Genomic DNA, 27,240 nt, shown 5'->3' on the forward strand with positions numbered 1-27,240 from the left:
ACTGGAAACTTTGAGCATTTTTACTTTCTCAAAAAAACTCACTCTGTATGATTTAGAAGCGTTTTGAAAAATGGGGACATGGGGTAATGTCCTCATAAGTCACCTTCTCCTTGTAATACCTATGTCATACCCATGTCATTATACAAATTATACACACACACACACACACACACACACACACACACACACACACACAATTAAATGAATAAAAAACACCAAGAGTTCCAACCTAACATTTTGCTGGTCAGTTAAATTTTAGTTAAATTGACTATTGCGAAGATAATTAGTGTCTGAACATGAACACCTGGATCATGTGCTTCAGGATTGCCTAAATTATAAATAAAACTGTACATGGCTGTATTACATCTCAAGTTATACCATGTTTTTCTTGTACTCAAAACACAGTGGGGAAAAAGCAGCACTTGCTCTAATATAAAGGAAAACAGCAATATTTACTGTAAAGGCAACATCAGTAATACAGTAGCTTAATGCTAAGTCGCAAAATCCAGTCAAGTAAAAATGTCTTTCATTTGTAATTCTCAATTTTATGGTCACAATTTTATTCATAGCACATCAAATCATACATTTGGAGTCCGTAAGGTTTTTTTTTTTTTTAAGATTTCTCTCTTATTCTCACAAAATAGTCAAGTTGTCACTTTTCAAGTAATTTTCTAGCACTTTATACATTACAGATTGTGTCAGAGCAGCTTCACAGAGATAAGCAAGTATATAAGAGAATCAATTATAGAAACTCAACTATGGAGATTCAGCAGGAAAGCAGCTTTAAAAGACAACAGTGTCATTATTCAGCTCAAGTCAATTCAGCAAACAGAAAAACAGTAATATTGTGAAATATTATTAGTTTAAAATAATGTTTTTTTATTTTTCTATTTCAAATGATCAATGTTAATTTGAAACAGAAATCTTTTTTAACATTATAAATGTATTTACTGTCACTTTTCCTCAATTTAATGTGTCCTTGCTGAATAAAAGTAATAATTTCTCTAAAAGAAAAATCTTACTGAACCCAAACTTAATGTAGTGTACGGCAGTGTACATCATACTAAACCAATGTCTCTCAGCCAATGTTTGTGTTGTTTTTGTGCCCAAATTTGATAACAGCATTACAAAACATCTGCGTTGTTCCTGTGTGAATAAATATAACAGATGCTTCTAGTTCAACAGAAATGAGGGTCCAAACCAGTTCCCTTTCAGTCGGTCACTCTCAACGTCACGTCGGATGACCGACGAAATTGGGATCTCGGCTTCCACAGGACACTGGAAGGGGCAGTAGCTGTGGCCTTTTGGTAGGATCCCAATTGAAGGAGGGAATGGAGACGTCACGTCCCGTCGCCACAGCTCCTGTACCACCGCTGAGCGGCCGGGTCACCGGCTCGGCTCCTCAGCGAAAACCTGAATACGCGCTGCATCTGCTGCCTACTTATACTCACGCTGTGATCAGTGGCAGCTGGATGCAATAATCGCATGCCAATGTGCATTGGCTCGTTTAGTTTACACTCGAAGTAGATTGGTCTCTCTAAGCGAGATCCCAATTTCGTCGGTCATCCGACGTGACGTCTCCGTTCCCTCCTTCAGGGAACGAGGGTTACCATACGTAACCGAGACGTTTCTATTTGCAATATTAAAGTGCAATATTAAAGTGTGGATGAGGGGTAGATTTTAAACTACTGTTGTCACTTATCAAAAAGCATATATTAGAGGTCCAACTTTATTAAAACACATATTTTTAACTTGCTTACGGTGAGTTTACACATAGTCTGACATTAAATTTAAAGCCATTCTTAACAATCTTAACATGTGTCTAGCTTTTGAGGATGTTTTATATTGACTTTAGCAAGCTAAATGTACATTTTTAAATATATATTTTTTAATTAATAAACTGAATTCACACAAATAATGACGCTAATACATCAAAGCTGTTAGGAATCATTTTATGAATAATTGAACAAGTGCCCTTCCCTACACTATGTGGTCAGGCCTGACTGTATATTGTTCCCAAAAGCAAAAACATCATGATGCTAGTACAGTCATTTCATTTCCCCTAGCTTTGTTGTACCAAAAATGAGAGCAAGCAATCTCAGAATTCAATCAGCTGAGGCAACTAAGGAAGAGTAATAGCCCTGTTCAAGTCCTCTCTAGCTTTGATAAGTGGGTGGGATATCAGAAAAACAGCCCTTCTGTTCTCAAGGTTGCAGCGTTTCTCAGAGCAAATCTCAAAATAAGAGGCAACGGCTGGCCTTCAACACGTCACCAGCTAATGCTCAGGTGGATACAGCTTTACTATCCCGCAGGATACCTGGAGACTTGATGATGACCTCGATGTAATTGTAAACCATTTCCACCATTTCACTGTATTGGAGCCACTGGAGACAAGTGGTGCACTGCATACTAATGTGTTCACATATTTCAGGAATTTATTATTATTTTTTAAATAGACAACAGGAATTCACTTGTTACTAATTTATTAATTTAGCTAACACTTGTCCAAAATGCTCCTGGAGCAACTCAAGTGCCTCACTCAAGGCCAAAACACTGACAGTGCATGGGGCAATTCCTGTGGGACTTTCTGGGTTACCAACACACATCTTTAACCACTAGGCTGCACCTCCTTGATAAAACATACTTAAAGATCAAGCCTGCTTCGTAGGGTACTGCAACAGTAAAAACAAAACAAAACAAAACAAAAAAATTAATAAAATCTAAAATTAAATTAAATTAAATTCTTGAATAAAGTAAAGATTACAAATGCAATCTTGCGTGTTAATCTTATTAACATATAACCTTGCTTTAACTAGTGTAACTTCAAAGTTACAGTTAAACTGTGATTGTTGCAACATGTCACTTCTTTCTAAAAGCAAAAATGCTCTTGCGTGTATAATATGATAATGACAACACGTATTTCCCTTGTTGGTTTTGAGAAGCAGAGGGTGGTGACCCTAATATGTGGATCACAAACATTTTTGGGGCCAAAAATAACATAATGATACTTATTTTCACTTCAACCCTACAATTTGGCCGCAAGCAGGGATAAATACTGTGAAAACCTCCTCTACATGTGTGACTAGACCTGTGGGTCTTATATGCAGTGCCATGTTATCAGAATTGTATGCAGTGTAATATAATCAACGCTCCTTAAATGGGGTGTAAAAACGTTCTTTTTTTCTGCTACAGTACAGGAGCTACATAATTAGAAATTATATGGCACGTAATACATTCTGTAAGTTTCTTCCTCATAAAAGGCAGACCCCATAAGTAAAACCACACTGATCAGCATCTCCTGCCCAACGGGTCAACATAAACAAACACTACATTTAAAGCTGGTCTGCCTTCTGTCACAGTTGATTAGTCGCACCGAAATTCACATTACAGTACTAAAGGGAGTGAAAATGACTTAAACGGACAGGACAAGCAAGAAAAAGAATAAATGAAATAAAGAGGGATTTTATTTGTCCTGGCAATCTATTTAAAATACTCCAACATTGCTGCTGCTGCTGCTAAAGTGGAGAATTTCAATGGCTACAGCACATACACAGTTCACAGAAGGATGCGTTTTTGTACCCTACATCCATACACATTGTAATTTCACACATTAAGAACTTTCTAGCATAATGTCTGTAGAGAAGCCTCTTACAACACAGTGTTTTATGGCTTTAATGGGGTTGTAATACAGAGATTATGGGTCGTTAAAATGTAGCATCTGGACTCATTAGTGTTCGTCTTGGTGTTGACATGTATAGAAAACTAACTCCACACTTGCTCAACTCAAAACAAGCCTAATTAGACACTTATACATGAAGCGTGTAATTTTTAAGATGCTCAGTACTTTCTCCATTCCCAGTTTAACATTTAAAGCCATTTAAAGGTTCATTTCCTTTTAACGTGTAAACACTGTAGCTCTGTGGCATTTTCAAAGCAGCTCTGTGTATTTGTGTAGCCCAAAAACAGCAACATTGGCTCAATCAACACCTTGAGTTTGGGACAGAGCTACCTGTTTTTTGATCAATGGAAGATTGCCAAAATGTTCCAGGAAACCTGTTTGAAAACAGCTATTATGTTTACAATTTAATTTGTTGACACATTAATAGAGTGCAACCTTTGGGTTCTGAAAGTAAAAATCCCATTCATTTTCTTTTAGTCTCCCCACACTCTCAAACTACTTAAATATTTGTATACATGTGTATTTTGCAATAAACATATAATATATTGTTTCTATGAATAATCAACATCTTTAAAAAAATACCTTTTTAATTCTTCCTAATTTTAATGATTACGTCATTCACAATGATTCATGTTATTGTAGTTCTTTCTCTCATTAAAGTTGCACTTTTGCATTTTTGTCCAATTTTCAAAAATTTTTGCTTCAAATTCAAAAGCTTTTAATGGTGTGATTCACCTTGTAGCTGGTTGGTTGGTTGGTTATCTTAAACTAAGACTTTTAAAATCTCTACAGGAAAAATTAATGTGAAAAATACTTCTGGAATACTTTCAGAAAAAGTGGGACACACTTTAACCAATGGCATCAGTTTGGAGGCGGGGCTTTCTGTTTTTCTGACCAATGGTGGATAGCGAAGATGTTCCAGAAACCTTTTTGAAAACAGCTGTTTGCAATTATGTTTACAATTTAATTTTTTGATGCTTATGGTGCAGAAATGACACACTTCAGCTTTAAAGTTGTTGTATTAGCCACATTGTTAGCTTGTGCCACAGAATAAGACCGCCTCCCCTTCATTGAAACCACAAAGACATGTCAGCAAACCAGACATCAGCTAATCCAAATGTGCGAAATGACTGACAGTGTGCCTGGTGCTAAATTTTTTGACAGGCCTTTCTGTTGTTCACAGTCTAGGGCTGTCAAAGAGACAAGTGTGATTCCTCATGAAACTTTTTTCAGTGATATCTGTCAGGTAGTAGTGTAGGTAATAAAAAAAAAATCTAAGAGCAGCTTTATGTCCTGTGGCGCTCTGTGATTAAGGTGCAAACTGCGTACCAAGGACTGAGGGTTCCTAGTTCAAACACATATGGCAGAGTCAAACAGGGAAATAAATTCACCCTCTGTACCGCTGAGCCATGCTGGCCCGCCCCTTCTCTAATGCACTGTGGCACTATTCATTTTTATACAAAAATCTGCCATAAAGCCTTTTCCATTTCTATAGCCAGTAACACTCTGACTGCTGAGACACTATGCAAGTGGAACTGAAAGCATATCAAAAAATGTTACTGAAAAGCCTATTCAGAACAAACTTTCATTCCCCTCGACAGACATTTTGTCTTATCACAGGCACTTTTTTGAGTTCTCACAGTGGAGGGACACACACCCCACACTCAGACATGAAGGAGGACTGTTATGACCTCTCAGTTCAAAGGAGGTGAGAGTATCCAGCAGGGATCTAGGACTTAAAAAAGATCAAAACACAGAGGTACCAGTATCCATTTTCAGGCACCACTGCCCTGAAAAAACATATTTTTCATCTCCAAATACATTTTTATGTAACCTACGGGTCAAAAATCTGAAAAAAGTTGTGTAAAGTCTAAAAGAGTTCAAAAAGACTGATAAAATCGGATAAATATTCCACAATGTGTCAAGCATCATTCACACACACACACACAGGTTTGTTTTTGTGAAAAGTGGGGACATCCCATAGGCGTAATGGTTTTTATACTGTACAGACCGTATATTCTATTGCCCTACACCAACCCTACCCCTAAACCTACCCCTTACAGGAAACTTTGTGCTATTTCAGATTTTCAATACACTCCATTCTGTGTGATACACACAAACACACAAACACACACCCCCACAGTGTGATTCACATCATAACAGGAGATCTATTAAAATACCTCATTTTCGACACGAGTGACTACAAGTCTACGACTGTTGCAGATACAATGTGGACGTCTCAATCGATGTGACGAAAGGTTTAATTTTATGTAATGCAGAGACTACCAACAGGATTAAAGACACTGGCGCTCAAGTGATTCGTCTCCTGCAAAACACTATTTTCACTGCTCTGTATGGTTTGTTTTTAATCATATGAAGGGATATAAGTAATATGATGTGTCAAAGATTTTCAGCATTCTGAGTCAGTTTGATTCATGCATCGATAAGCGTACATCTTGTTAATGATATGATGAATCACACACTGCTGCAATTTATATTCTTACACTACAGTTCAAAAGTTTGGGGTTGGTGAAATTTTTTATGTTTTTGAAAAAAGTCTTATGCTTACCAGGGCTGCATTATTTGATCAAAAATACACTAAAAACAGCAATATTGTGAAAGATCATTATGATTTAATATAACTGTTTTCTTTTTTAATATGTTTAAAAATGTTCTTTTTTCCTGTGATGGCAAAGCTGAATTTTCAGCATCATTATTCCAGTCTTTAGTGTCACATGATCCTTCAATCATTCTATTATGCTGATTTGCTGCTCAAGAAACATCTTCCCGACCCCAAACTTTTCAACTGAATTGTACACATTCATCTGCAGAATATAATTTTTAGCAGTAAGAAAAATTTTCATTGTCAAAATAAAACTGTAAGCATTTAATGAAAAAAAAAAGTGCAAATCATAGTGTAAACTGCTTTTAGTAAATTGTTTCAAGGGTCACACTTTATTTTAGGGACCAAATCTCACTATTAACTATGACATTTCTCATCAATAAACTCCTAATTTTAATTATGAAAGAATTTTAATTTTTGGGTGGAGTATCCCTTGAAATGAAATAAATTTAGCTGTTTATTTTTAATTTATTTAAAAAAAAAAGTATGAATTAAATACATTTTCACTGAAAACACTAAACTTGTCAAGTTGAAGATATTTTACAAGTAAAATTTCAACAATTTTTCACTTGCAAACAAAATCAAGTTTACAATTCATCAGTCTAATGTGTTTTGCTACATAAAGTACAATATTCTCACCTCTTTAAACAAGTTCATGAAGCGCGGGCCGTACCTCCAGGGCTTGTGTCTGTGGCACTGCAGGGAGCTCACTGTCATCTGTGTGGCCCGCTGAGACGCAACAGCAACCATGAACACTGCATCATACATGAGTGCAGCCTCAGTCTGTGGAAAGAGAGAAGAATTTACACACGAAACATGCTCTAAATATAATCAAACTTCATTATGCATTACTATACCGGTAGAAGGTGTTTTTGTTTACCATTTGCACAATATTGGATGTTACATAATGGTATTTAAGTTTAATTTCCTTTTCATCCAATCACAGAAAGAGAGCCCCTCCACTGCCGCCTGCCACACACACCTTATGTTTCTCTGAGTGTTATTCAGTGCTAAAATGTGACCTGGATGGTAAAAATAGATTTGAATAAATCTCCTGATGCTTCCTGCTTTAAGCCCTTCATGCATGTCTAATGAGGCTGAGTGTGCTAGCAGTATCTACACTGCCTTCTGGAGGACGGGTAGATTAGTCAGCATCGGTGAGACTTAATCCCAGTTATTCTAACTGTGAAGGAAGAGCTTAAAGGGAAAAGTTAGGGTCTGGTTTTAGTTCTGGTCTGTATGTAAATGAGGATTTTGAGCAGTGCAATTGGCTCATTTTACTGTGCGTTCACACAGTCAGTGTTTGTAATCGACAACTGTAACAGATGTGACTCCAAATTGTCCTGTTCATGCAATATCTTACAGGAGGGGATCAAATACTGTCTGTAAGACACTTTTCTATTTTTGTGATAACTGAACTGACTCTCAGAATTTGACTGCAAGTCCTGAAAATTTAAGGGTGTCGGTTTAAAAAAGCGAACTAGATACGCCCTACAAAAGCTTGCGTTCTGCAAGTGAACGACACCTCGTGGTGCCATCTCAAAGTGGCACAAAATCACTCTCACGGACCTTTTCCTGGACTGTTCTCAGCTGGTGAAATGACTTGCCTATCTCAATTCGAGCAGCAGAGTCTTTAGCCATTTTCAAAAAAACGTCTAAAGACACATCTATTTGTCGTCAGCACCTGACCAATTAATACTAGCCTATACTATACTATACTATACTATTCTATTCTGAGACTTGTCACATCACTTGTATACTGTTGCTCTCTTGTTGGTCGGATTGCTTCTATTGTTCTTCTCATTTGTAAGTCACTTTGGATAAAAGAGTCTGCTAAATGTTTGAATGTAAATGTAAAATGTAAATGTATGACAGCAGACCGATCCTCACAGTCATAATGCCGCTCATCAGTCCACTCTCAGGTTTGGGTGGTGCCAGCTGGCGCTCCATGGACCATTTCTGGATCACGGAAGTCACATATGGATCATCTAGATTCAGGAGGCGGAAGGCTGTCATGTTGACTCCACTATAGCGGTACGGCTCAAGATCCAAAGCAAACATATCCTGCAAGACAACGAGAGTTTGTCCAGATTTAGCCTTAAGAGCTGTGCAAACTTTGCACAAGATATAGACTCTTCATGCCATTATTTTCTTTGCTGTAAAAGATGAAAAGCAGCCCTAAGCCCTTGTTAGCAGTCCACAAATCAGTTGTGCAAACATTTAAGAATTGGCTCCATTTCAATTCATATGTTGTAATTTTTAACTGAATTGGCCACAATCCACAGGAAGTTGAACTGGAATTTGAATTTCAGAAAGTAGAATTTCCTGAATTACTTAATTCAACAGGTAATGCATTTTGGGAAATGAAGTGTGGTATATAAATTTGTATACTGTATGTATAGTTCAAAATTCAATAGGGGACATTTCTTACAAATCTATACTACTGTAGTAAAATTTGGGGTCGGCAAGGGTTTTTCATGTTTTTGATTTAATTTATTTAAATCAGCAGCCCTAATTTTAATATGTTATAATGTAATTTATTCCTGTGATGGAAAAGCTCAATTTTAGCAGTCATTAGTCTTCAGTGTCACATGACCCTTTAGAAATAATTCTAATATGCTGATTTGGCACTCATGAAACATTTCTTTTATTATCAATGTTGTAAATAATTGTGCTGCTTAATATTTTTTGAGGAAACTGTGATTTGTTTTAGGCCTCTTTCATCAAGAGAAATAAAAAAGCATTTATTTGAAATACAATGTAAAATTCTTTAAAGTCACTTTTGATCAATTTAATGGGTCTTTGCTGAATAAAAGTATTAATTTCCTTAACCCCAAACATTAGTGTATCTGCTTGCCAGTTATGCTTTTAAACTGTTCAAACTCCAAGACTTTTTCAACCTCTTATAATTTTCTGATAAGGTTGTCATGCCATAATTCAAAGTTTGTCTTGATGAACCTTTCTTTTTCTATAGTTAAAAATGAGACTTATTGCAAATTTGCTGATTCTTAGTTCATTTCATTCTGCTTCCCTGCATTCAAATTCAAACTGCAATTCTGCATTGTTTGCTACCGCATTTCAAATTCATGAACTGAATTGGAATCTTAAAAGCATTTTGAATTCAATTATGAAATGTGTACAGCCCTGTCACAAATTGCCCAGCCACAAGACGCTCAAACTGATTTTTTTTAAACCTTTTCCAATTTACAACAATTTAAGTTTCATGTGTCAATGAGAATGATAGAATGATAGAATTATTGAAGCCTATGTTATTTAAAGCCTAGTGAACACTGTCAAACATAAATTAGAATGAACAGTTATATAGTCTGACATTAAAGACAGTTGATGTCACCCAGGGTGCATAAAGGTTTTATGTCTCAAAATGTAAATAGGCTCGAATAATTCAGTCTTGACAAGCAACAATTATAAAAAACAGCAGAAAATCACTCAGCCTGTTCATCATCTAATGTTATGAAAAACGCTCTTATTAATAGCAAGCAGTCAGCTTTTCAGACTCACCAAGGTTGTGAAGAAGAAATGATAGTACTCCGTCATCATACCCATCGACATCAGCTGTGGGGGAGAAACGAAAGTAACGATTGATTGAATGTGAAATAAGACAGCAGTATTCAGGAATGAAGCCAGAATGGCAAAAATTATATTACATCTTTCTGCTTTAAAGTAGAGCTCTGAAATCCTGCTGGGTCACAGCATGCAAGAGCACTTCACTCTCATTTTCAATCCATTTCAATCTGCGTGACGTACTTTGCGAGTTCAATGAAAGTTCAGAGCGAGAATCTACTGAAATGGTGCCGCACCTGTTTGAGAAGCTCTGCGGCTACTTGGTAGGAGCAGTCGAAGATGATGTAAAACTCTTTTTCTTTCTTCATCTCCTTCAGCAGGGGGCGACTGTCACCTCCTCCTGATGGCAGTTGGCGGATACGGATCTTCAGGTTGTTTTTGGACGGAGCTTTGATCAGTTCCTGCATACGCATTAATCCTTGAAACAAGAGAACACAAAAGAGTGATCAAAGGTGGGGGGCAATGGAAGAGAAACAAACTCATCACGAGTTGCAGTAATTACACTTTTGATTTCCCCAGTGTGATAGCAGATGTTTACGGGGACCATAAATTGGGACTCATCTACTCCGTTGATACATAAAAATCTGATTTTTTTCGGCTTCCCTTTAATCAAAACACTCAAGTCTACAGTGACAAAAAGTAATGCATTAAATAGTAGCAGGTCAAACTGTTGTCTAAAGGTTGAACAGACCTGGGAAAGGGATGAAAATTACTATTATTAGATAATATACTTTCACTAAAGTATAACTGCATACTGCTCTAAATCTTTCTTATTATTTCAACAGATTTGAGAATAATAGTAAAGGCTGGAGCAATCCAGAAATATCCTTTTAAAATGTAACATGGTGAAAGCCTAATGGTTTCGCCTAGGCCGGATCAAAAGTCCACAGGTCTCTGGGGTACAAAAACATCCACAAGGCAGAGTGATGCAATGACCTCCATAAACACACAATCTTTACTATAAGCCACATTATATGCACCCAATCCCTTTTGCACTAGTTTATGACTGTTTAAGCTTTGATGAGGTGCTGATCATTTATATCAACATGTTGAGAGGTTTTAGATGAACGTTATTTTAGTATTATTTATATACGATTATATTTATTAATATTTAGAATTAGCTTTTATTTTTATATTTAGTTTTCATATTTTTATTACATTTTATTAAGTATCTAGTTTTAGTAATAGTTATGTGATTTTGACATTTTTATTATTTTGTATATTTTTATTTGGCTTTCAAGTTTCAATTTTAGTAATTTTACACTGAAAAATGTAAAAAAAAAATGTAGAAACAATTTTCACTCAGAAATTGCTGGTAAATTTCACAAATAATTAAAAATGGCAAGTAACAAATTAAATTAAATGTGATATTTAGATGTAGAAAGACTGAAATAGTATTATCTTGTAAAATGTACACCAATAGTCTGTTTTATTTACAACTTTGAAAAAATAATTTTTTATTGTGTAGTACTTACATAATTTCAGTTTTTGCCAAGGCAACATTTCTAACATTTCTGCAGCTATTTGCCCAGCTGCCACTGCTTTTTAAGCTTTTCATCTAATATTTGTTTTTTTAAATTTGATCTTTACTTCAGTTATTAGTGTTACTTTTAGTTAACAATAACAACATTGTTACAGATGAGCAAAAACACTATTAAAGAGGTTATCTTGCATATCAGTCGATCAAGTGTATTGCTTGTGCATTCAAATGTGACAGCACTGTGAATGAATATCGATTGTTTAAAACAAAATTTACCTCCTCATGAACTCATCAATTACTGTACGACATTAATAATCACACAAGCTGAGATTCAGGGGTCCCTGGGCTCTTAGGATGAGACTGTCACGGCTGTGTCGAGGAACGCACACGAGAACGATGATAGAATTAATATGAAGTTTAATAACATCCAAGACGAAGATAATCCACAGAGAATGAAGGGTAGACACACACCAACACAAACATAATACCGGACCAAGAAACACTGAACAGAATGCAACTTATATGAGGACCGTAAATTAGGATAATTACTAGACACACCTGAACATAATGACACAATCAACAGGAGACAGAAACTAGGTCACACAGAGAACATAGGGAATGAAAAACACAACAAAACGTCCATAACTGTGACAGTTCGCCCCCCTCCCGGAAGGCGCGACCTCGCGCCGTGGAAAAAAAGGGATTGGACGTAGGGGGACTACGGAGGAGGACAAACAACAGAGTCTAGGGTGGTGATGACGGAGGGAGGAGCCAGGGTGACAACAGAAGGGAACCGGAGCAGGAGGAGGAGCCAGGCAGGACCCAGGCCACAGCCATGATGGCGGCCCACGGTGGAGCCGACGAAGTAAGGAGCCATGGTGGAGGAAGGGCTGACGACTCCAGGGGGGCGACCGACGGTGGCGGAGCAGGTGGAGGAGGAGCCCGAGGCGGAGACGGAGAGCCGATGAGCCAGGGCGACACGAGGATCCGGAGGGCCAAGGCGGAGCAAATGGCACCGGCGACCGAGGCGGGGATCCGGAAGGTCGCAGTGGAGCCGGAGCGACAGAGGACTGAAGTGGAGCCGGAGAGAAGGAGGAGCCTGACAGAGCCTGAGGGACGAGGCGGAGCCAGAGGAGTGGAGTCCCGAGGCGGCGGATGGTCGACGACAGACCAAGGCGGAGCCGGAGGGACAAGGGAGCCCGGCGGAGCTGGTGGACTGATGGGCTACGGTGGAGAGGAGGGAGCTAGGAGCCATGGTGGAGCCGCTGGGTCGAAGGGCTGAGGCGGAGTCCGGGACTCAGAGGCTGGAGGCAGAGACAAGGGATCCTCCAGCCACGACGCCGATGTAGAGTGGCAGACCCGCAGCGAATCCAGTGCACAGATGGTGGGCTGAGGGTGAGCAGATGGGCTGACAGGTGACAGCGGTGGCGATGGAGAACCAGAGATGACAGGAGAAGTCAAGGGAGGGAGGGTGGGTGGGAAATCCAGACAGACATATAGTCCCAGGCAGACAGATAGTTCAGGGCTGACAGAGAGTTAATCTGAAGGCAGGAGAAGAGGCGGCATGTCTGCATATATGTCCTCCTTACAGTCCATAGAGCGGTGCTCACCCTCAGCCATGGTACAGTGGGCGGAGCTTCCCTCCGCACTCACACTGTTCATGACACTCTCCACCGTGGCGAGCTCTGCTGCCGGCTCTCACACCTGGTCTGACGTTGTGGGCTTTGGCTCCGCGGCGATCCTCAGCTCTGTTGCAGTCAATGGCGATGGCTAGTCGGTCATGGCGGGCTCTGGCTCTCCGTCAGCGGTGGGCTCAGGCTTTGACTCCGCGCAGCGGGGAGATGGTGGGCTGGGCTCTGGGTCTGGAGTGGCACTGGTGAGATGCTCTTCGGTGGGGCCGATGGTGAATGGCGATTTGTTGCTCACCAGCACCCACTCCACAAAGGCGGCGAATGAATCCCGAGGTCCACCTCCGGACAACCGCGCTCTGTACTCCTCGTTGAGGCTCGTCTGGAAGAACTCGCAGAGGCTGCTGTCCGGGCTGCTGGAATGGTTGGCGATCTCCACGAAGATCGCCGAGTGGACCTCGAGAGGCATCTCCCCCTGCTCCAGCAGCAGGAGGAGGGCATCGGGGTGATGTTCTTGTTTCAGGAGGGGAAGGAGATCTTTCAGGTAATCCATGAATAAAAATAAAAACTGACAAAAAACGGGAGGAAAAAAAACGGATAGAAGGGGCGTTGCTACTTTAACTTTTCAAGGTCCGGTATTCTGTCACGGCTGTGTCGAGGAAGGCACACGAGAACGATGATAGAATTAATATGGAGTTTAATAACATCCAAGACGAAGATAATCCACAGAGAATGAAGGGTAGACACACACCAACACAAACGTAATACCAGACCAAGAAACACTGAATAGAATGCAACTTATATGAGGAACGTAAATGAGGATAATTACTAGACACACCTGAACATAATGACACAATCAACAGGAGACAGAAACTAGGTCACACAGAGAACATGGGGAATGAAAAACACAACAAAACGTCCATAACTGTGACAGTGACTCTGATACCGGGCTTCAATTACATATAGGGCTCCAGTACATGTAGGGGCACCTGGGAGTCACAAAGCTGAAATCAAAAGCTTTTTCATTGCTCCTGTTCCCTTGTTTTTATTATTCTATATTATTCCGTTCATATTCTCAAAATTTAGCATTATAAACCACGCTTTTACAGAATTAAATATTTTGATGAAAATATCCTATGCAAGATCACAGGGAATTCAATAAAAGAAGTGGCAGAGCAGACTAATATTACGGACACAAATTTATTATAATGGCAGTGCTATACACAAGTTCAATGTAAATGACATGGATAAAGAAATATGTTGGTCATAATAAAGCCCAATAATACATCCAAAACACAGATTTGAGCAGCAAAACTGCTTTGATGCTCAGAAAAAAAGAGGTATGTAACCCCTTTTAGTTACAGGCTATTATACAGTTATTTGCTTTGATTTAGTCTTGGCCATATAATGACGTACTACCAAGCAATGATAAGATCATAAATCATGCTATCAAAGAATGAGATTTATAGACATAAACACACAGAAAGTAGTTTGTGTTTTCAAACAGATGGCTTACAGAAATTCCAGACAAATCACACTAGAGCAGAGACGGTGTGATGTGTAAATACTAGGGTAAATTTGTGCTGGCATCTGCTCTCTGAGCTCCCCTAATGATTTCGATCCAAGTCACTGGCTATGAATCAGACACACTAATCATTTTGAAACTGGTCAATCTGACACGAATTTGATCTGTTCCAAGCAATTTCTGCAAAGAAATTGGCTGCAGTGTCGGCATGCTCATTTTAAGCTGTAGAAATAGAAGTATTCGCAGGGCAATTTGCCATTTGATTTGCCTTGTGGTTATTTGTTTTTATGTGTTATTAAACTCTAGATTTGTTTGTCTGCATTTGATTTGCTCTCCAAATTAGTTTGCTGCCATCAGGGGATCACTTGAAGTCTGTTACTGAACTACAGCATAATGCAGAATTTGCATATAATATGATTATTTTGATACATTGTGTTGGTCTTTTTGCTAGGGCTGAACGATTTTGGAAAATAATCTAATTGCAATTTTTTTTTACCAATATTGCGATTTAATATGCAATTATTTTTTAAAGCTCTTTATGTTCTGTATTATTCAACAAAGACAAGCTATAAATCATTGTATAGTATGACCAACACACTATTATAGATAGATTAAACATAAATGTTCTTTTCTGTAGGCCAGGCCTATATGTTACGATGAAATTAGGTGATGCATGAATTTATATGAATGAAATTTTTTTTTACTTCAGTTACAGTAGTACATTGACCCATTATAATCAGTGACGCTGTCTACACTGGATGCGGCGTGACGTTAAACTGATGCCTTGTTCTATTTATGACGTACTGACACAAAGTTAAAATGATTTGCAATGGTTGCTTTGTCGCATCCAGTGTAGAGCTGTTGCGGCACGACGCACAACTGTAGTGTCCGGTATAGACACGGTGAGTGAAGCCGAGAGCAAGATATGCCTCGTCATATTTTCTGCATTTAGCTTTTAAATGACCAGCAGCTGCCTGGGTCTGTGCGACTTCATCTATGGCTTTTCTCTTCCCTTTCACAAACCAATCCATCTCCCATTCTAAGTTACGTCCTTTGGCTGTTTACTGTTTTATTTCTTTTCTTTTTCTGCTGATGGCCGGCGCTCGATTTGAAGCAGCGCTGCTTAGACCGATGGGTGTGTCATCAAAGTACTGCGAGCGCTATAAGAGAGCACGGATGTCTCCTTATACTTTCGCTCGCCATACTTTGATGTCATACACTGATCTGATCTTCAAGTGGAACACACCTCTTTACTCTCGCGTGTCACGTGACCGAGTGTAATCGTGTTTTTTTCATATCGCGATATCGCAAATGCAATTAATCGTTCAGCCCTACTTTTTGCTGCTTTTTTTTTAATTGACAGGAGAGGGGGAGTTGGATCAGGATGTGACGCAGGCCAGATTTTCTCACACTACAGCAACATAAATACTTTTAAAGACATCATAAAACAGATTTGCAACATTTAGCAGATTGTCTAGTTGGACATAATGCAACGACTAACTTGATTTTGTGGATCATACGCAATGATGATTTTCCCTGTCTGTGTGTCCCTGTCCCTGATTACATCAAAAAAGAAGTCATCTCAGAGGCAGAAAAAGTTCTTACAATTTGATGACAGATTTGACAAGTATTTTTTTTCTTTAGAATAATGCACACTGATGAATTATGCACAATACTGACCAGAGACAATTTATTAAAATGCAGGCAGAGAGTCACACTTAATGTCATGTTAAGGTGATTTATATATACAGCTATTGTTTGATTCTTCTGATAGAGTGTGAGTAATGGGACACATCTTATAATTTCTTTGAGAGAAATAATAAGAATTATAAATCTGAATAACTGTCACAATCACAGCATTTCTTGAATATAAGCCAAGGCCTATGAAATACACACCTGTAATAACCAGTAAACAAAGTGGGAGGAGATGTTCAATATTCACTCAATATTTCACTGTTTTCAAAACCATTTTGGTTTAGAAAAGGTCACAAAGGCAAAATATATAGAAAATGAAATATGGTATTTGAATGATGCTGTCAAAAGGAAATAAACTGATAAGGTCAAGGGCGAGTTAAACCAAACTGACTTAGAAAAACAAATGAACACTTCCTATCTGAAATCCCTTTAAACTCGCCAGTGTCACATTTAAAACATTTCACCACTGTGCATTTCAAAGCAGGGATTTAATGCCAAGAAATTGAATGTAAATGCTGTGAGTGACAGCGCCCTGCTAATTAAAGTAAAACCAACATTTACACATTACGGGATGACTGTGTGTGATGTCTCGTCTTTAAATTTGCTGTTTCCAAACCAGTTACAGAACTGTTCTATATCAAACATTAGCAGAACAAAAAATTCCTCCTGGCTGATGAGTACAATATGCAAGTTGACAGCATAAATGTATAAAATGCACGAGGCGATCCCTGCTGAAAAGACAAGCTTAGACCACCATGTGTTTCCAAAAGCTGGTTTAATGTAAAGCTATGCTGTTTACCAACAAAACTTAACCAGCATGGCCTTGAGTGGATATCAGCACACCATTATCCCAGTCTTGAAAAAAAGCATCCAAAATATATAATGCAATAAGCAATGCTGGGGTTACTGATGAATTCAGTGAATTCCTACTTGTTTAAAATATAATAGAATGTAAATGTATGTAGACATCAGTTATTCTTTCCAGCACAAAAGAGAATTTCAGTATAAATGTTGTGGCCTGCAGTGTCCCATTTTAAAGCTCAAAGTTATGAAGATCCCACTTCAAAAAGCCTCTCAACAAAACCTCAAAAAAGCACATTGAGCTGCCCTTCAAAAATCCCTTTGTAAAAACTGTCACCCCTTTCCAATCCATAACAGTCACTCACCTGTGCTGTCCTCATAAACCACAGTAACAGACTTCCATTTGTAGAAAATGACAATGTCCAGGATAGCCCTGCTTATGGAGGTGTACTCAGGGTAGAGGTTAATGTAAAAATTGTCTTTATTGTCCACAGATGGGTGTTTCCAGCGTGTCTGGATGTGCGGCACCTCTAGGGCATTGCAAATGGATTGGACGGCACTGACCGAGGAGCTGTGAGAGGGGCCGAAGACCGCTGCAACACCCAGGGCCAGCTGGTCACACACTGAGAGAAGAAAAATGGAGAGCAGACAGGGGAAGAAAAACACGAAAAATGAAAAAAATATGTGGTGGTATGAGAAAAAGAGAAGAGAAAAGCATAGAACAAAGTGTGTACATAATAAAAGCAATAGTCTAGCCTTGTTAGTTCTGCTAAGTTTTCATTCAATTAGCTTACAATGGTATTTTCCATGAAAGTTGTTGGTTCTAATTTAAAGCATTAGAGGTACAAATAATGTTTTTGTAGGGATGTAACGATTCACTCAACTCACGATTCGATTCGATTAACGATTTTGTTTAACAAAATGAGATTTAAGACAAATTGTAAATTAAATGTGTCCTTTTATTATTGCTTGGACAAAATACTGTACGTTTCTTTGTGAAATTGAAATATAACACTATAATAATATACTAATATAGCACTTGTAAATTATTGCTCTTTTGTTGGTTTTGATTGCTTCTATTGTCCTCATTTCTTAGGCGCTTTGGATAAAAGTGTTTGCTAAATAACAAAATTTAAATATAATGTAAATGTAAATAACAAAACTAAATTGAAATTTTTAAACAAGCCCCAATCAAATAAATAACACAAATAAAAGAAATCTCTTCATATAAATAAACTAAATTAATTAAAATTAGAGGCAACCACTGCATTTTAATCATGATCCAAACAAAGATGCTGCATACATGCAACATGAGCAGTTTTTAATCTAAAGTACATTGTATAATTTCGAAATCTGAAGCAAAAACAGAATGGTTTGACTTCAGTTTTGTCCTGAAACTATGCATAAAAAATATCTGCATGAAACAGAAACAGCAGACGAGCTGAGAGCAGATTCACTCTCTGCCAGCAGGTGGCACTTAAAGCGTTTCCTTGGTTTCCGCTGTAAACAAAGCAGCGCTGCACAGCCTGCACTTATGAACTTTAATATGCATTATATAGAGGAAAGAGGAAAAGAAAAAATACCATCGAAAGACGCAAGAAGTAAGTTCCCCTCAGACATACATTCATATAAACTCCTACTCCTAATTGAATCGAGATTTGTTTAGAATCTCAACTGATTTGAATCGTCACATATTTAAATCGATTTTCAACCGGCTCGCTGTTAATCGTTACATCCCTAGTTGTAAGACCTACTAAATGTGTTGAATAAAATACTGAACATAAAATTAACAAAGTAGCTAATTTTACACATCTGCCCATGATTTACACATGATTTTGGACTGTCCAAGTATTTCAAGTATGTCAACTGTATTTAATAATTTAAAATAACTATATTGAACTGAAATTCAATACATAATATAGCATTGTTTAATACATAACTACAAACCAAGAAAAAGTATAAACAAACACATTAAAGTATATTCACTTTTGTCACAAACTTTATAAAATAAAATTGTAAAATAAATACAAAATATACAGTGGAGATCAAAATTAGAGAACAATTTATAAATACTTTATTTTTTCTGAAATATTGTTAATCTTTATCACTCAAAATTTGAAGGAATATTAGCTGTGGGTATACCATTGTTCTACTAACATGTTTGACAAAATAACCAAAGCATTTCAACAAAAACCTTTATTTTGTGGAAAAAACAGTGATCAAAATTAGAGAACAGTAACCACTGTAGCATGGAAGAAGATTACAACAATTTTTGGAGGGTTACCGCTGTCAGAAACTATTAGGAAGTGTAGAGTCACTCGCTTTGAATGACTTCAGCAAATCTGTGGCCGCAGGACATCACTAGTTTCTCACATTGTTCTGGTGTGATCTTGGTCCACTCTTCTTCCATAGTTCTGTAACTGTAATGGGTTTCTTAGCCATAACTTTGTTGCCAAAGGATTTTCCAGAGATTTTCAGTGGGTTTAGATCAGGACTCTGGGCCGGCCATTTCATTATTTCAATGTTTTCTGCTTCAAGGAACTGCTTTACCTGTTTTGCAGTGTGACGAGGACATTGTCTTGCATGAAAACTGCAGGCTGATTGGGAGATGCTTGCAGGGAAGGAACCGCATGTTGCTGAAGGAGGTTCTGATAAACATTTTCATTCATCCTGCCATAGCTATATAAGCGGCCCAACTCCTGCTGCACAAAACATCCCCCAAACCATTCCTCCTCCACCTTTCACTGACTTCTTTACACACTCAGGGGTTCAGTCTCTCCCCAGTTTGACACTGGATATAATGTTTCCCATCTGACCCAAATAAATTAAACTTGCTCTCATCACTAAAGTGATTTGGACCAGTTCTCTCTCCACACAACATGCTCCTCAGCAAAGGTGAGTCTAGCCCTTTGATTTTTTCTGCTGATAAGAGGCTCCGTCACTGCAGAGTGCGTTTTCAGTCCGACTTCTCTTATACGTGCCGAGACAGTTCAATACCCTGTTCATCGCTGAACTGGCGAGCAATTCCAGCTGCAGTGTTGAACCGATTGCCCATCGAGATTCTCCGCATTATCCTGTCTTCTCGTGCATTTGTCTTACATGGACGACCAGCCTTTTTGGGGGACTTGAATGAATTAGTGTCATTATAAACCTGCAATATTCTAGAAATCACAGATTTGGAATGACCAGCTTCTCTTGCAGTGGCTGAAAGGGTCATCCCTCTGGCCTTCATCTCGACAACCGACAACCTCAGGCTTTCAGTCACCTTAGAGTGGCCCGCCATCGTGCAATCTCAGTGAAAATTAGAGGAAAGAGGAATGTTAAATAGGGTTTGTCATATAATTAAGGAAATTAGCACCAGGTACCAGATTAAGTTTTTTATACTGTGCTTCAGAATACAATTAATTTACGAAATATGCCTAAAAAACAGCCCTTCTACTCCTGTTAGGATAACTTCAAATAGGACTAAGCAGTGACCTTGAAATTTAGGAAATTGTAGGTTGTTCTCTAATTTTGATCTCCACTGTATGTCATGTACATGTATATCCATCCTAAAACCTGTCAATACAGGTTGATATCATATAAATAAATATAAATGTATTTTAAAAAATATTACAAAAACATATATGAACAGCTTTTGTTCTTGTGACTTTTTTTTTAGATGTCTCTGCTGCTAAAATTACTCACCACCTACTCTTTTCTTATTAACAGGATGTGCCCATGGGCCAGTACCACTTTCAGAGGCGTTCAGAGAGGTGATTTAACTTCTGTATATTTTTTTTCCAGCAGTAACATTGAGCATACTAAAGGGAAGTTATGTTACAGTAGTTGACGTATTTCATCTGTTCTAAATCCTAGTGATCCTAGTTTTGACCTTTTTGTAATAAACATAGTATTTAAATACATACAGTAGGATGAATATGTATAGAATGAATTGAAATGGTAAAGATATTTCATGTTTATGAATGTATGCCAAAGAGCCTTCTAGATAGAGTCATTAATATGTCAATGTACTCCTCAGAATAAAATCTCAGAAGAAACGTTTTGAGGAGGAACTCAATGAGAGGATGATTCGAACTTTTGATGGGATCAGTTCTCAAAAGTAGGTCACCTCATATCTCTGCTTTATTTGCCCATTATGTTTAATGTTCCAGTTCTGTGTTGGTTGGTTTTATCTATCCGTATCTTTTTTTCCATAGACAATGGCTCAAATCAGAGGACATTCAGAGAATATCTTTGTTTTTCCACAATAAAACATTGGAAAAAGAGGTAAGCACTGATACTTTGTAAGCTAATGTTAATTTGAACTAGAGTCATCCATAGTTTATTAATAATATGTCACCATATCAATAATTGAAATATAAACCTGTTTGTTGTCACCCACGATAAGACAAGACGAATCAGTCAACTAAATAAAAAAAAGACCAAATTGTTAGATCCTGTATGAGAACAGTATGTCCTTTCCCTGCAGTATAGAGCAACGACCCTGCCGGCCTTCAAATATTATGTCACCTGTGCCTGCTTGATATTCATCTGCATTTTCATTGTGCAGATCCTGGTTCTGCCAAAGTAAGTTTGTTCATCTTCTGTACCTGTTTCACAGTGCATGACAACACAAGAAATGTAATAGAAGGATTTAAACAATGCAATCTGTATCCAAATAGAAATATTTTAACATAGAATTCTTAACTTCTACTGACTTATGTTTATTTCTATTACAAAAGGTCTCTATTTAAGTCTTCACTGTTGTGAACTGGAGATGTCAGGATGAATTTGTGAGCGAGAACACCTGTTCTCACTTTCTTCCGTTTGTGATTTAAGACACCATGTGCTTTCTGTCTATTTCAGAACTGCAATATTGGGAATATCATTTGGAATGTCTTTCTTAATTCTGTCTGTGGTTCTGCTCATTTGCTTCATTGGACATTTTTTGGTAAGTGCCAATGGAATCTAGTGTTTACTTTCAAAATAATTTAACACTATTTTAGCAAAAGCCAATCATTCATTTCAAACAAGACAATTCCTACTTGAAGTTTGGTACATTACATTACATTGCCATTTGTTATTTTGGAAGAAAAAATATATAATATGCACACATACAGAAACTTTAGGCAGGTGCTTGATCAAATGAAGTGCTTCACTATAAGTAAACAAAAATCGGCACACTGCCACTGCTGCTCCCAAAGATCAATATATTAAAATAAACACAACGTTTCGACCCTAAGGTCCACAGAAATAGTCTTATAGGAACTTGACTGGTATGACTGATAAGCATTTGCTGTATTTACAAAACATATGGCTATATGGTACTGTAAGCAGGCCGAATTAGAAATCACAGATTTGGAATGACCAGCTTCTCTTGCAGTGGCTGAAAGGGTCATCCCTCTGGCCTTCATCTCGACAACCTCCTGTTGCAGGCTTTCAGTCACCTTAGAGTGGCCCGCCATCGTGCAATCTCAGTGAAAATTAGAGGAATGCTGCCAGTTAAATAGGGTTTGTCATATAATTAAGGAAATTAGCACCAGGTACCAGATTAAGTTTTTTATACTGTGCTTCAGAATACAATTAATTTACGAAATATGCCTAAAAAACAGCCCTTCTACTCCTGTTAGGATAACTTCAAATAGGACTAAGCAGTGACCTTGAAATTTAGGAAATTGTAGGTTGTTCTCTAATTTTGATGTCCACTGTAAATAAAGAGTCATACCCCTTCGGGAGGCTTCAAAGCTGTCAAAGAGGTTTACTCTCTGGATATCGTAGGTCAATGTGGTGTTTGGCATCAAGGTTCTGTTTCGGTTGATACTTGTAACTGCAAATTTAAAGGCGAGTTCATCCATGCTGACAGGTTCATTCTCCCGTGTCTCAAAGATGCCCCCTTCAATCAATCAAAATAAAGAGACAAACAGCATTAAGCAACAAGTAAAAAGTAAAACTGTTCTTTCAAGTCAGTAAGTACAGTACATGTCTAAACATGCTTAAAGTAAACTACATTTAAAAATCAGTATGAAGCTAATGAATTAATGAAATTAAAATAATGCATAATAATGCATAAACCTAAGTAATACCCTAGTAATGCATAAACCTAATTAAAATCCAGTTCAAAGCACTGGTGCCAAACTAATGCTAAATACAAACCATATCAGATTCAAGCGAATGCTAAGGCAAACTGAAAAAAAGATAAATCCAGCCTTTGTTATGAATAAGTTATTTAAAAACACATTTATCGGTGCCTAGCTAAATGTACAATGTAACAGAAAATTAGGAGTAATGGATACATTCATGCTCCACACTAATTCAAAAGCAGTTAAACAAGAGTGCCAAGCTAATGCTAAATACAAATAAATTCCAAGTTAATGCATTTTTTAAAAGCAGAATCCAGTGTTTGTAAAAACCCCTTTAAAAAAACAGTGTTTAAGTAAATGTACAAATAAAATTAAAATTGGTGACCTGGAAATTGATATATTTCAGTTCCACACTAGTTTAAAAGTAGTTACAAACAATAGTGCCAAGCTGATGCTAAATACAAATAAAATCCAAGTTAATGCTACTAAAAAAGTAAAATCCAGATTTTGTTAAATATATTTAAAGCCAGCTGTCCACTAAATAATTAAATAAACAAACTTTGCCAAAAATGACCCATTCAGGCACATCCCAACAAGACAGGCACAAGTTGGCTAAAACAGGTTAATGTACACATCTATTTGACATTTCAGATTGTTGTCCTGTCTGTTTACAATCATTTAAGATAAAACTTGACTATTTTTACATGATACAGAGATCCTAAAGTGTAAAGAGTAAACTACTTTGCTCAAGGTTATTCTTTGCTGATCATTGTTCATAAATGATAAAGTTTGTCAAACAGTTGACAAAGTTCATATTCTGTTCTATAGATTATTTTTTCCCCCCGTCCAGACCACACTGATGCTTGACACAAGTTGATAATTTAGGATTGCAACACTAGGATCCATAGGTTTTGCTGCTCTTTATTAAATAACCGTGATGGACACCATTCAAAAAATCATGTAGCCTTTGAGTATTTTTCACTTAAGCAAGCATTGTCAGTAAACAGTCTGTAATAAAATGAAGAACAAAGAAATCAATTAAAAGCAAAAGAACTAAGAGATTTGTTCTGTATCTAACTATAGAGGATTAATAAAGTTACAAAAGCAGTGAGTGTTTTTATTAGCACATTTATTAAGAACATAAAAGACAGTGGCTTGTCTATTGCGCACAATCATGTAAGAAATTAAACCAACCATATTATGAATGCATAATCTTAAGATGGCGCCTCAAGATGGCGGCGCGTTCACACGCTGCGGCTTCTCTCTCTCCCGACAGAAAGGTGTTTTCGTGTTTTTTGTCTTGTGAATCGCAGTGTTTTTGTACGTATTCGTCGCGTCTATCTGTAATTGACAATAAAGCAGACTTGACTTGACTTGACTTGACTTAACAATTCATAAAAAAAACATACCACACAGAGTACAGTGGCTGTTTTACTTCTCTTAAATAATTCCCAGTATGATATGATGCATCTAAATGCCAATACCAATATGCGACTTACAGGTTTTAACAGGCTATTTAGTGATCCCATAACATTTTGAAAATCTGAAATGGCAAATCACGCAGATTTAGCCACTTAAGAAATTCAGACTAATTGGCCATCACAGCGTTTGACCTTTAACATGCCATTTTAAAATCACTTACCTTGTTAGCAGTGAAGCTTATTCTCACAATTGCACAAGGTTAATCAACAACATCCCTTCTCAATGATCACATGCAAATCAGACAATCATGAAGATCAAAACAGACCGTTCACACCTGAATCAGCACATGATCAGGAATTCAGGATCAAAACATCAGACTTTGTTACTGAATATGCCAATCAAGACTCAATTGAACTCAGTCGGGTGCAAAGTCAACATGACGTAAATGTCTGGACTAAGTGGCCAAGACTTTCAGTGGAGTATATCTCCAGAATTATGCATGAGCATCTGTTACCACACACATTGTTATGTCATATTACGTGTAATGCTGCAGATACTAGAACTACATATCATGCAAATACAATGCAGAACGGTGAGATCTGTCTGGAGGACATCCACCTGAGATTAGACTCTATTCATAGACGGCCAACAAACAGGTCTCAGCAGGAAATAATGGGCCATTAACTAGCCAATAAACAGCCAACCGCCAACAGTGAAAGTGACAGATTGGCTCTTTAATGAAAAGACTGTGAATGAAGATCAGAATAATACAATGGAAATGTTAATGTGTGTGAGATGAAGCTCATCAGAGTGTAGATACAAGCTTCTGAGAAACCTGGTCTCAGTGGCTTGTTTTGGCTTTTAGAAAGCTGAATTGGAATGAGCAAGACTTAAAGCAAAGCCAAAAAGTGCTGTGGATAATACTGTCTGATGTTCAGATAGTCCATTGGGGAAAGCGCGGACCAAACGCTCCATACAGGGAAAAAGGAGAGGAGATTTTGTCTGTGAAAAACTGATTGCTTTCATATAGAGGGAGATGGTCAGACTGGGATGGATTGGGAGGCTGGAGATGGGAATGAAGCCTGAAGCTTTTCTAGATGAGGCAGATGCACTAACATGAAGGAGAGTTGATAACAATGAGTCTGGCAGTAAACAAGTCTCGGTTCATTTTTGAGGAAGTATCAGATCTACGGTTTTGCTATGTTTATTTACTCTTTTTCCACTATGACTAAGAAGTCTGATCCCGACCCTCATTGATCTTTTATTATCCTGGAAACTCCAAATCCATCTAGCTTCACTTTTCTTTTAATTGGCACATTAAGAGTCAGCCATTGGAACTGAATAGATTTACAGTGTCTTTAAGACATCAGGCAGCATTAGAGCAGAATGAAAAAGCTGGCAGAGTGGCATATAGACACTTGTGTATGTGTGTGTAGGCGCTGTGATGGTTACTTGAGCATGCTTTAATGCTTTATTTCTATTCATTGGAAAACGGTCCCCTAGAGATGTCCAAAGCCTCTGCCGTTCACCTTGGAGACCACGACTTTAATGAATCCATTTTCTATCATGATGTTTTTGTCATTACATGCATTTTGCCCTTGTGATAAACAATAAGTTAACAAGACATGGGCTTTTGATCTATATGCTTGTATGTAGAGACAGAGCTTTGCATATTTTTATGATTTAAAAAATAATATCTGTAAATACTTTATTTCACATCAGGACAATATTCTTCTCTAAAGATAATAAACGGAAAAAAATATATAGATGCATGACAGGGTTATTGTCACGAATCCGGTCTACGAACTTCCGTTCATTCACCACCAGAGGTCACCCGCTCACTACATGGACTCTCACTACACAGACTGTTACGCTATACCCTGGACTACATTTCCCATCATCCATTGCACTGATTGCACACAGCTGTAACCAATCACACGCTCACCTGAAAGCTATTACACACACTATATAACACCCACCCAGAGCCTGCTCAAGATACCGAGTATTGTCTAGCGTTTTTCACTCACCAAGTGTTAGCTACTTTACCAAGCCATTCTGTGTTCATTTCCTGTTTGGTCTCTAGTATTGTTCTGCGTTTTCCACTCTCCTAGTGTTAGCTGCTATACGGAGCCAGTTTATTGTCATAGTTTTGTCTTTTTCATAGTTCCTAGTTTAGTTTAGTCTAGTCTTGCCTTGCCCTTTTCTCCCGTGTATATGTCTCTGCCTTTGTTTTTGGATTGCCCTGTCATCTTGCCGTTTGGACTCTGTTTGCCCCTACCTGGACCATTATCGTGTACCTGGATTATCTCTCTCTGTCTAGCCCTCTGGATATAGTTTGCTGATCGGAGACCCTCATCTGCTCTTGGATTATTCTTGTGTCTTGCCCGTACCATACCTGTTTGCCATTGTTTGACCCTGCCTGTGTTCTGACCATGTTTATAAATAAAAGCTTGCACATGGATCCTCACGCCTCAAGTCTCATTGGCTCCGTTAACTAAAACCAAAACCATTAAAAAAACATGTTTGTTACATGAAATAAAATAAATGTTAACTGAAATAAAATAAAAATAATTAAGCTTATTTTAATTCAGCTAGTTAACAAGGCAACATTTCTTTAGTTTAACGTGATATACAAAAATATTTAAAAATAAAAATAAAAAAGGCTGCCTTTGTTTTTATTCCCTATCATCTATCTATCTATCTATCTATCTATCTGTCTGTCTGTCTGTCTGTCTGTCTCTCT

The 27,240-nt window shown here is 37.8% G+C and overlaps 1 protein-coding gene and 1 long non-coding RNA gene across 3 annotated transcripts in view; one reads left to right on the forward strand and one right to left on the reverse strand.

Moving 5' to 3' along the window:
- LOC107701132 (uncharacterized) overlaps positions 1-17,571 on the forward strand; it is a 40,129-nt gene extending 22,558 nt beyond the window's left edge. The window contains exon 3 of the long non-coding RNA XR_001635611.1: positions 17,508-17,571. This is a non-coding gene — a long non-coding RNA (uncharacterized LOC107701132). The remainder of the gene's footprint in view (positions 1-17,507) is intronic.
- LOC107701130 (glutamate receptor ionotropic, kainate 1-like) overlaps positions 1-27,240 on the reverse strand; it is a 61,558-nt gene that overhangs the window by 22,809 nt on the left and 11,509 nt on the right. For both annotated transcript variants that reach the window (XM_016503071.1, XM_016503070.1), the window contains exons 2-7: positions 22,721-22,888; positions 17,379-17,636; positions 10,121-10,302; positions 9,822-9,875; positions 8,193-8,366; positions 6,942-7,085 (exon numbers count right to left, since the gene is read on the reverse strand). In XM_016503071.1, the coding sequence (XP_016358557.1) occupies positions 6,942-7,085; positions 8,193-8,366; positions 9,822-9,875; positions 10,121-10,302; positions 17,379-17,636; positions 22,721-22,888 (980 nt within the window). The remainder of the gene's footprint in view (positions 1-6,941; positions 7,086-8,192; positions 8,367-9,821; positions 9,876-10,120; positions 10,303-17,378; positions 17,637-22,720; positions 22,889-27,240) is intronic.

This window comes from Sinocyclocheilus anshuiensis, unplaced genomic scaffold (genome assembly GCF_001515605.1).
Source record: "Sinocyclocheilus anshuiensis isolate Anshui unplaced genomic scaffold, SAMN03320099.WGS_v1.1 scaffold907, whole genome shotgun sequence".
Lineage (NCBI taxonomy): Eukaryota > Metazoa > Chordata > Actinopteri > Cypriniformes > Cyprinidae > Sinocyclocheilus > Sinocyclocheilus anshuiensis.